Genomic DNA, 11,274 nt, shown 5'->3' with positions numbered 1-11,274 from the left:
CTCGAATCCAAATACTGTCTCCGAAGCTAGAGCTTTGCACCAGGCTACCTGCGACGGTATACTTCGTATTAGTGTTTGTCTGTCAGTCAACAAGCATTTATTAAGCACCTACCATATATGGCAGGCATTGTGCTAAGCGCTAGGGATACAAAGAAGGGCAAAAGACAATCCTTGCTCTGGAGGAGCTCACGGTCTAATGGGGGGGTGGGGGGCATTCAAACAACTAACTATAAACAAGATGTATATGGGATAATTTGGAGATAATCAATAGATTGAACGCACACCAGCCCCAGGCTGCTCTCCAGGCTGCACCAGGGCCCGTCGGGAGCGGGGGTCTGGTCTGCCAGGCTGATGCAAAGTCCGCCCCCGCAGCCTGGCAGCTGCCCACGTGGTGCACCACGTCTGAGGAGCCGGCAGGTTTTCTAATAAATCGCGCCGGGGCTAGAAGCGGCGGCGGCGAGTCAGGGCTGGGGCGCACGCCGGAGAGGGAGCCCGAGGAAGCGGTGCTGCGGCTGGCAAGGAGCGAGCGGGAGAACCCGGGAGCGAGGGAGCAGAAGCAGCCCACTCGCCTTGGCGTCTGGGAGCCAGCTCCGGGTTCAGCCGCTCCTTCCCCGCAGCGGGACTGAGGGGTGCCAGGGCTGCGCCGGGACGCGCCGAGCGCGCAGCACAGCGCGGCAGCCCCCGCGGGCCGCGGCGGGAGTGTGCTGGCAGCCCGCTTGGGCTCTGTGGAGTCGGTCCGCGGGAGAGAGACAGTGGCCCGCTTCGACAGTCCCGTCCCGCTCCGTCCCGCTCCGTCCCGGCTCGCCCAGCCAGACCCTGTCCGCCATGGAGCCGGTCCTTCTGGGAGACTCTGAGCAGGCGCCCCATTTCGCTAACTGCTCGGGCGCCAACGCGTCGGATCAGGAGCCGGAGCTGGAGGGGGGCGGCCGCAGCGCGGCGTCCATCGCGCTGGCTGTGGCTATCACGGCTCTCTACTCGGCGGTGTGTGTGGTGGGACTCCTGGGCAACGTACTGGTCATGTATGGGATCGTAAGGTGAGGCCGGGACCAGGGGCGCCGGGGCCCGGGACCAGGAGCGCTGGGGATGGGGGGAGGAGGCATCCGGAGGCCTCCGGGGTGTGATGAACAGCGCCCAGGAGCGCCTGCGGACCGTGTGTGTGTGTGTGTGTGTGTGTGTGTGTGTGTGTGTGTGTGTGTGTGCGCGCGCGCGCGCACCAAGTGCCCATGGACACTTGGGCACTATGCAGAAGAGTATTGGATGATGAGAGGCTGTCCCAGTGTGTCAGAAGCAGACTGTGTGCCGCGCCGCTGCCGCCGGGGCTTTGTTTGTGGGGCTACTGCAGTTGGCAGGAACCTTGTGTGTTTTCCTATGTGTCCATCCACATTGCCAGAGCTGGTGTCTGGACACAAGTGGCCACAGGTGCCCTGCCTGCCTACACTTAGCTCCCTTTGCAAGGGGGTCAGTCTGCCTGACAGACTTCAACTGAACTGCCATCCCCATCCCTGCTTCCTTGGACCTTCTTACGGGTGATCTCAGGTGTTCTGCTTTGCCTCTATTCCTATATTCTGTGTGCCCACTAATATACAGGTGTCTTCTTGTATCCTCTGTCCTGTTTCTTAGTGACCTCAGGTGCTCTGGGTCCCTAGAGCTCAGTATTTGTGTGTACCAGGGCCCCTTCGCCCTTGGAGAGCCCAGGTTTCCAAGCCACTTGTGCAGATCTAAGTGCTCTCATCTCTTTCCCAGGAGCCACTTGGCCACTGGGTCCAACAGTACTTAGTAATTGCTCCGTCCTCATATCATATGAGGTCGTCCCTACCCCCAGGTTCAGGGTTGGATTACTACTGTTTTTTGGAGAAAACCACAATGCAGCGCTGGAGAGGAACTGATAAGACATTGATGAGCTGGAGGGATTGACCACCCCAGAGAAAGATCATGTGAGGGAACTGGAGATTTTTAGTGGGAAGAACAGGAGACTTGGGTGAGGGGTAGGTGAGAAATGAACATGAACATTATTTCCAAGTATTTGAAAGGATGTCATGTGGAAAAAGACTTAGGTTTTTCCTTCAGTCCCAGGGGACCCTGGAAAGAACCCTGAATTTGGAGGTAGAGGATATGAATTTGAATCTCAGCCTTGCTTCTGAATACTTGAGTGACCTTGGGCAAGTCACTCTGTCTCTCTGGATCCCAGTTTCCACCTCTGTAAAATATGCAGGTTGGGGGTCAGCTAGGTGGTACAGTGGATAGAGCACCAACCCTGGAGTCAGGAGTACCTGAGTTCAAATCCGGCCTTAGACACTTAACACTTACTAGCTGTGTGACCCTGGGCAAGTCACTTAACCCCAATTGCCTCACTAAAAAAAAAAATGGGGGTTGGACTAGATGATCTCTTAGGTTCCTTCCGGTTCTAAATCTATACTCCTGTGGCTAGTTTGACTTGGCCCAGAATACAGTACTATTAGTTATTTAGATATTGCCCACAGCCAGTCAGGCTTAATGTCAGAAAGAACTTCCCAGCAATGAGAGCCATCTCCAAATGGAAGAGGCTACCTTGAGAGCTAGTCTCATCCCCTTCATGGGAGAGCTTCAGAGAGACCAGATGATTGTGGGGGATGTGGATACCTGCTCAGGTGGGTGATCTCTGGGGTCTCTTCCTGATTCTGTGAACTTGTTTCACCTGCAGAAATCTTTGGTTTTCTGGGACAGATTTGTGCCCGGAGGTAGCCCAAGAACCCCACAAAGAATGGCTTAAACATCACTTCACCCATCTCTTGTCTGCAGCTGGGTATAAGACTCAGCCTAGTAGACTTGGGAAAGGGCAAAGAGCTTCTTGTGTTTGTCATTGCCTGGGGTGGCACACAGCCCCACATGTAATTTCTCTAAGAAGTCCTGCAGAGCTAACCCCAGCCCTGTCAAGAGAAGGGAGAGGGAGAAGCACTGGCTTTGAGAGTGTGAAGGCAGCGCTGATTCTGTGGCTTCCTGAAGGGGTTACACGGTTCCTGGCAGATGAGATCGTTTGTGCCTGGAGGAGCTGCTCTGTCTCCGGAGAGCCGAGCTTTCGAAGGCCTGTAATGTGTTCTTGAAGGCCTGTAAAGTGTTCTTTTCCCACTGACCCGCCTTTGACCTCACCCTTCTGGGTATTGCACTCCAGTAAGCAGGGAGCCCCTTCCCTTTGCCCCCCTCCCCTCCCCAGCGGCTCTGTTCTCTGATATGATGGGCTCCTGTTTCTCTCCTATGACTGTGATCTGGCCTTGGAACCCCACAGACTCATCCCATGGCCAGCAGAATTCTGCTGGATGGCAAGGCAATAGAGCCTGCTTTATCTAATGGTCATTTATACCATTCTGTTTATCCATTTATCCAGGTTCCCTGAAAGAAGCAGGGGGGGAGGGGGAAAGACTCTGCACAGCCAGAGTCATTCATAATGCACTTCAGTCATTGGAGACTCCCTCAGGGCCTAACTCAAAGCCCATTGCCTCTTATTTTAGACACAGTTCTGGCAAGTTTAATTAATTTGTGTGGATCAAAAATTCAGGTAGGAGCAAGACTGCTGGAGACAGGTACTTTGATGAGGCACCTCATAGCTTGAGCAACAGGAAGAGAGACAGAAAAATTATTTTTAAAAAATCAATCCTGACAAGTCAAAAAAGCAAAATAGTTGGGGCGGCTAGGTGGCACAGTGGATAAAGCACTGGCCCTGGATTCAGGAGGACCTGAGTTCAAATCTAGCCTCAGACACTTGACACTTACTAGCTGTGTGACCCTGGGCAAGTCACTTAACCCCCATTGCCCTGTAAAAAAACAAAACAAAAACAAAAGCAAAATAGTTTAGGACCATTCAGTGTGGTGGCCAACAGTATGAAAACATTCCTCTTGCTTTGAGATCACTTTAGTATAGTCCAGAGTAATGGATACCTACAATGCTTATAACCAAGATCCAAATTCATTAAGAAAACTATGGTTGGTATGCTGTTTTTGAGAAGGCATCTTTAGGAAGGTCTCCATGTTGTTCAGTCATGTCCAACTCTTTGTGACCCCCATGGACTATACTGTCCATGGGATTTTCTTGGCAAAGATACTGGAGTGGTTTGCCATTTCCTTCTCCAGTAGATTAAGGCAAACATAGGTTAAGTGACTTGGCCAGGGTCACACAACTATTAAATGCCTGAGGTTCTGAGCCCAGCATTCCATCCCCTGAGCCACCTAGCTGACTCCTTAAAGGTTTCCATCCCAAATGATTAAAATCAAATTTTGGGTATTTAATGGGTCAAGCTTTGATATTCTAATAGCTGGTTCAGTGGTTGAATTCTGCCTGCTGTTTCAGAGGCTTGAGTTCAATTTCTGGCCCATATGGGTGCCTTTTGAGAAGCACAATGGTATTGTGAATGGTATCACTGAACCTGGAGGCAGGGAGACCTGGGTTCAAATCCTGCCTGAGACACTTATTAGCTGTGCGACTCTGAGCAAGTCAACCTCTGCCTTAGTTTTCTCATCTGCAAAATGAGGGGCTTGAACTCAGTGACTTTCTTTTTTTTTTTTTTGTCTTTTTTTTTTTTTTTTAGGCAATGGGGGTTAAGTGACTTGCCCACGGTCACACAGCTAGTAAATGTCAAGTGTCTGAGGCCGGATTTGAACTCAGGTACTTCTGAGTCCAGGGCCGGTGCTTTAACCACTGCGCCATCTAGCTGCCCGAACTCAGTGACTTTCTAAGGTCATTCTGACTCAAAATCTATGATTCTATAGGTCATCTCATTTCTCTGGTCTTCAGTTTCTTTATCTGAAAGGTGATGATGTTGAACTAGGTGATTTCTATATCCTTTTTAGGCCTAAAGGCAACTAGGTATATAGGGCATCAGGGAACTCCTTCCACTATTATAGATTGCAACCCATAACCCTAGGAGTCCACTTGAGGGGGCATAGAGATTGAAGCATATGTCCAGTGTCACACAGCTAAGTGTCAGAGGCAGGATTTGAACCTAGCACTTTATGACTAAATCCTGCACTCTATTCACACAGCCACACTGCCTCTAGTTGCTACTGATGCCTGATCAATGAGGCATCACTATGCAATGGAGTCACATCACACAGGCACTTAAGTAAATTAAACTACTATCACTCAGCAAAAAAAAAAAAAAAAAGAAAAGAAAAGAAAAGAAAAGTGGAAAATATTAGAAATGTGGGAAATTTCACCCTACACCTGCCATTTCTGTCAATGAGCATCTGTCCCAGAATGAACTGAGCTGGAAATGGGAGCAGTGAATTTTCTATTTCCTCAGTTGGTCTCAATTCCTTTCTTCCCTCCTCTCCAAGTATGTGTCTCCCTTGGATTCTAGAGCCTCACTCACTTTCATCACACCTACTCACAGTCTATTCATTGGGATTATGTGGATCAAGTGAATGAGAGGAAAACATCCCTTGGCTTTTCCAGAATTCCTGGTCAGCTAGAAGGCTCCTGCTATGGATGTTCTTCCTCTTGTCTCTTAGACGAAAGAAGAAACAGTTCTGTGGGGTCTGCTCATTCTTTAACATTATTACACTGTGTAATTCAAAACAATTATTTCCCCCCAAATCATAAGTTTTCCAGCCAGCTAAGTCATTAACTGTTTCCGTTTTTTTTTTCCTATTTGAAAAATAAGTCCTAATTCCTGATTCCCCTCCCCCCCCAGATCAATAGCTTAGTTGGATGTTGTGAAAATAAAACTTGCATTCAGTTGTTTCCATAGCAACTATCTCAGCTCCTTTTGCTCCCTGCCACTGACTGACTGCTTTTAAAGAGACCCTGGCTGTGGAGCACCGTACATACTGTCAGCCTGTATTGATGTATTGTTTAGTTCTGGTGAACTATTATCCTCCTCCTCTTTTAATTAATTATTCATTTAATTGGTTATTCATTAATTAATGTATGTTCTGTATGTATGTTACAAAGGATGGCTTACTGGGGGTGTGTGTGTGTGGAGGGGAGGGAGCAATGTATTCAGAAATGAAGGTGATGTAAAACAAAAGCTACCAATAAAAATGACAAAAAATGATCTTCTCTCCAGCTGCAATTGTTTAAAGACACTGCACTTTTTGGGTAATTTGAAGGATTTTTCAAATGAGCTGACTTTAGAACTTCACCTCCGCAGTAAGATGTGACTCTGCTGTAATTGATAATTAGCACATCTTCCCATTCTCCTTAAACACGGTGAAGCCACCCACCCACCCAGAGCCTGAGATGGGAAAAACCCTATGACTCTTGCTGAAGGAAGAGATTCATTCTCCCACGACTGCCTGAGGTGTTGGGGTGACCTTGCTTCAGTCAGCTAGGCATCCATGTATGCCTCTCATCCCCTCAGGGGGTCAGGCTCCATACTATTAATAATATAGCCAGGGGGCAGCTAGGTGGCACAGTGGATAGAGCACCGGCCCTGGAGTCAGGAGTACCTGAGTTCAAATCCGGCCTCAGACACTTAACACTTACTGGCTGTGTGACCCTGGGCAAGTCACTTAACCCCAATTGCCTCATTTAAAAAATATATATATAGTCAGGATGCCTCAACCACCCCCAGCCCCTAACACTAACCCCTTTCTCCTATAATAGGGGGAGGGGACTCCCACCTCCTCTCACCCACCAGGAGATTAATATTGTGAGTGTATGTGAAAGGGGTGGACTCTTCCTCTCTCTCCAATCTTAGGCTCAACCCATGACCCATTCACACTACACCCTCTCCCCAGCCCTGTCCTAAAACTGGAAACAGAAGGGAAGCTTGGCAGGGTAAGGCGGACACCCCTATCCTGAGGCATTAGATGGGGTTGGGGCATTTGGACACCCCAGGCCTGATTTCCCCCAGCCTTGAATCTTTCCCCTCCTCCTGCCCCTCCTGTTCCTCCAATCAGTGTTTGAGCCCTAATCTCCCCTCCTTCCCCCACAGTGACTGTCCCTGGTGGTCACTTCTGGTTTCTGTAATAAATGACATTTCTTTTTTTTCCTTTTTTTTCTCTTTTTGGTGAAGCAAAAGTGACTTGCCCAGGGCCACACAGCTAAGAAATATCAAGTGTCTGAGACTGGATTTGAACTCTATCCACTGTGCCACCTAGCTGCCCCATGACATTTCTGATAGGAAAAAAATTATAGTTAATATTTAGGCATAATGCAATTTCCCAGCTTGTAGCTTTGATCTTACCTATATTTATTGTACTCTTATCTGAAATTATGATTGCTACCCCTGCTTTTAAAAAAAAGAACAAAATCTTTTAAATCTATTATTTAATGAACCTAAAACCAATTCTGGGTGGTAAGTGGTATTATCATTTATCATTTTTATAGATGAGGGAATTTCATTTTAAGTGAAGTGATTTGCCCCAGGTCACAAAATTAGCAATTGTTGGTGCAGTCGATAGAGCACCGGCCCTGGAGTCAGGAGTACCTGAGTTCAAATCTGGCCTCAGACACTTAACAGTTACTGGCTGTGTGACCCTGGGCAAGTCACTTAACCCCAATTGCCTCACAAAAAACCAAAAAACAAAAAACAAAATTAGCAATTGTTTTAGGTGAGATTAGCACCTAGCTTTTCCTGACTCAATCCACGATGTAACCTTTCCTCAGATAGCTAATGCAGTAGTGTCTAGGGGCTCAGGGTAGACTTTCCTCCTGCATATCTCTCTTAGCACAAGGACCTTTGTCCCAGGGCCCTCTCCTGCCTCCCATTTATACCAGCCAGATTCACAACCTGGAGAATTACTGCTAGTTGACAGGTGAAAACTGTATATTGTCGAATGCTGTATCCTGCTCAGTGAAGGGGGACTGACATTGCTGTGATGGAGTTTTGTCATAACTGCTCTTCAGGCCTTCATTACCTTGATTTCTCTCTCCTTCCAGCTGAGCCATGTGGGTTCAGTTCCCCCTCAAACTGTCTTGGACTCTTTTTCATCATCCTCACCATCACCTAGCCCCCAATTTGGGGCGTGGAAGGTCTTACCATTCTATTTCTGAGCCCTTGAGGCCATAGCAGCTAACGACTGCCTCTAGAGCAGGCTTTGTGAACTTTTTTGGGGGGAGGGGCAGTCATGGATTGCATTGGCAACCTGGAGAAGCCTATGGACCCCTGCTTGGAACATTTTTTTTTTGTTTGGAACATTTTAAAATGCACAAACACATGGGATTACAATGGAAACCAATTGTAGTGAAATAGCTATATATGTATATAATTTTAGAAAACCAAGTTTCCAGACCCCAGGTTAAGAACTTATGCTCTAGACAATCCTGTTGAGGTGGCTCCTAGGGGGTGCGGCAAGGTGCCAATGGACAAACTGACAAAGCCACAGAATAGGTAGCTAGGAACCTGCTCTCTCAAAGTGCACATGCATATATTCATACAGACACTCACCAAAGCACTGAATTATGGAGACACAGAGCATCTGAGGCAACCTCTCCCATTGTTCCAGAGACTAGGTCTGGCCATATGAGGACACAAACATGCAGAGGCCTATAGGGCACGAGTTGCACCTGGAGTCACCTATCCTAAGGTCCTAGGAACCAGATCTGATGATATGAGGAGACACACATGGAATCAGAAGACCTGGTTTTTGACCCCAATCCTCTCACTTATTAGCTGTGTGACCTTGGACAAGTCACTTAACCTGGTCCCCAGCCTCAGTTCTCTCACTTGTAAAAATGAGGGGATTGGATGAAATGATCTCTAAGGTCCCTTCCAGGTCTAATATTCTGTGCATCTCAAGTGTAAGGAAGAGTGTGAAGCTCTCTATGGGAAGTACATGGGGCTCCTTAAAAGCTGGGTGCTGGCAGCCTCCCCCTTTTCTCTAACATACTAGGGTTTCCACATTTGTAAAATGATAGGTTTGGACAAGATGACCTAGAATGACCTTTGCAGATCTAAGTCTGGAAGGAACTTAGCATGACCTGCAAGATTTGGAAGAGATGCTGGGGCAGAAGAAAGTGACCCAAGTTCTCAGATATTCTTTGTAAAGATGCATGAATGGGAAACATGGCCAGAATAACTTGGAAACTCACCAGAAGGGTTAAGGAGTATTTGAAGATGTGCACCTTTAGTTTTTAATTAAGAAGTTGTCATCTTGACCAGAGGCCTAATGGACCACAACTAATGGACTAACTGTTCTCTGTTCAATCCTTTATTTTTCCTCTTCAGTTGGGGCTCCTGTGCTAGATGACTGCCTTTAAGGAGGAGATTCTTGTGAACGAACATCCTAGGAATGAGACTAACACACTCTCTCTCTCTCTCTCTCTCTCTCTCTCTCTCTCTCTCTCTCTCTCTCTCTCTCTCTCTCTCTCTCTCTCTCTCTCTCCCCCTCTCCTTCACTGGTTTAGGGAACTCTCCCCTATACCAGATTAGCACCAGCACCTGAGGTAGTGAAAGGTTAAGTGATTTACCCAGGGTCACATAGTCATTTATGTTTCACTTGAACCCAGGGTTTTTTGTACTCTGTCTGGCTCTCTCTTCACTTTGCCAAGGCCGCCTCTCCTGTGGTTCTCTGAAAGTCTTTCCTGAAGACTTATACAGGTTCCTTGGACAGTAGCAATTTGTGAAGTTCATTCACTGATGTCAGCTGAGGAGAAACAACCTCAATTTCTTCTGAAAGTTGAGATAGTACCCGGCTCTGGGAGGACAGTCAGTCCTCGGCTGCCCCCTCCACCACAGCGTTAGTCACCCCACTCATCCAATGCCTTTGAGTTGGCAACTGACTTCAAACATTGCTATCACCTTGGAGAGCTCCTCAGTCAGCAGAATTTTGGATTTCCCTAGAATCTGAAGACTTTGACAGACATATGTAAGGGTATATAACCCTGGGATTGACTGGACCCTCAATCAGGGATTGTTTCTGTCTCTTTTTGTTTCTCTGTATGTGTACCTCTGTCTTTCCCATGTTTCCCTCGGTCTCTACCTCTCTCTTTTTATACTCTCTTTCCTCCTTTCCATCTCCTTATTTGCTCTGCCTTTGTCTTTTTCACGTTCCCTTCCATCTTCCTTCCTCCTCCCTCCCTCCCCCTTTTCTTTGTGTTCCAGTCATTTTCTTCTCCCTGTCTCTTTCCCATTCTGTTCCTCTCTCTGTTTCAGTCTCCCCACCCCTTCCCAATGTGTTTTTCTCTCTGTGTTTCTCTTTGTGTTTTTTTTTCCTATGTCTCTCCCTAACTCCCCCTGCTTCTTCCTCTCTCTTTATCTGTCTTTCTCCTCCTTTACCCCCCACCCCCCAATTCTCTGACCTCTACATCAATCAATCACCAAACCCACATTCCTCTCCTTTTCCCGGCCTCTTTGACTGGACATTCAGGAAACCAGACATTTCAGTACCATCCCCACCAACCGCCCCCTTCTCTCCCTAACAAAGCTGAGATGCAGAGAGGGCATTCTGCTCTTGACAACTCCCTCCGGAGCTGGAGCTGCACTGATTTCCCTGCTGAAGGACGATGAGACAGCTCTCATCCCGAGAACGAGGTACAAGCATCATCTGGTTTGATGACCCAAAGTCCATGCTTCACATCAAGGGGGAGTCCCTCACTTCAGACCCTCTTCACATACACCTCCCTTTGGGAAAGGAGCTTAGTATTATCTTTTTTTTTTTTTTTAGTGAGGCAATTGGGGTTAAGTGACTTGCCCAGGGTCACACAGTTAGTAAGTGTTAAGTGTCTGAGGCTGGATTTTGAACTCAGGTACTCCTGACTCCAGGGCCGGTGCTCTGTCCACTGCGCCACCTAGCTGCCCCCCCCTTTTTTATAGTATTATCTTTTAAAAGGAGTTGATTCTTGTTAATGTTTGGACAGAGAGATGGGATTGGAGTCAATGTACTGTGTAGGAGTATGGAGTGGAAATGAACTGGATTTGGGGAGGGAGCCAGAGAACTTGGCTGTGGATTCCAGTTCTTCTGCCTACTACCTGTGAGTAGCCACTGGCCCCATCTAGGTCCCAGTGCCTCATCTGTAAAATGAGGGGAATTGAAGTACACAGCCCCTAAGGTCCCTTCCATCTCTAAATGAATAATCTTCTAACATACCAATGAATCGTATGTCTCTTTGCTTTCCCTCTCCTCCGCTTTTTCTTCTTCCCACTGTTCTCCACCCACTCCTCCCTGAATCCTTAGCTTTTGTTCACACAAGAGGAGAGCCAGGCAACCCGCATGGAGATATTGGCTGGAAGAGCAGGGAATGAGCACGGTCTATTCAGGAAACAGTGAAAAAAGTGATTTAACTGGCACAGAGAGAGTTCCTGTGGGAAGGTAGGGAAAACCAACACTGGAGATGTAGATAGGAAAGGGCTTGAATGC

The 11,274-nt window shown here is 47.7% G+C and overlaps 1 protein-coding gene across 1 annotated transcript in view; it reads left to right on the top strand.

Annotated features, from left to right (window-relative positions):
• Positions 1-405: 405 nt before the first annotated feature.
• Positions 406-11,274, top strand: part of OPRD1 (opioid receptor delta 1) — a 54,468-nt gene continuing 43,599 nt past the window's right edge. Inside the window, 1 exon segment of the mRNA XM_043995538.1 lies at positions 406-1,034. Within this exon segment, the coding sequence (XP_043851473.1) occupies positions 826-1,034 (209 nt within the window). The 5' untranslated portion in view covers positions 406-825.

This window comes from Dromiciops gliroides, chromosome 3 (assembly GCF_019393635.1).
Source record: "Dromiciops gliroides isolate mDroGli1 chromosome 3, mDroGli1.pri, whole genome shotgun sequence".
Lineage (NCBI taxonomy): Eukaryota > Metazoa > Chordata > Mammalia > Microbiotheria > Microbiotheriidae > Dromiciops > Dromiciops gliroides.
This window is presented reverse-complemented; position numbering and strand designations above follow the sequence as displayed.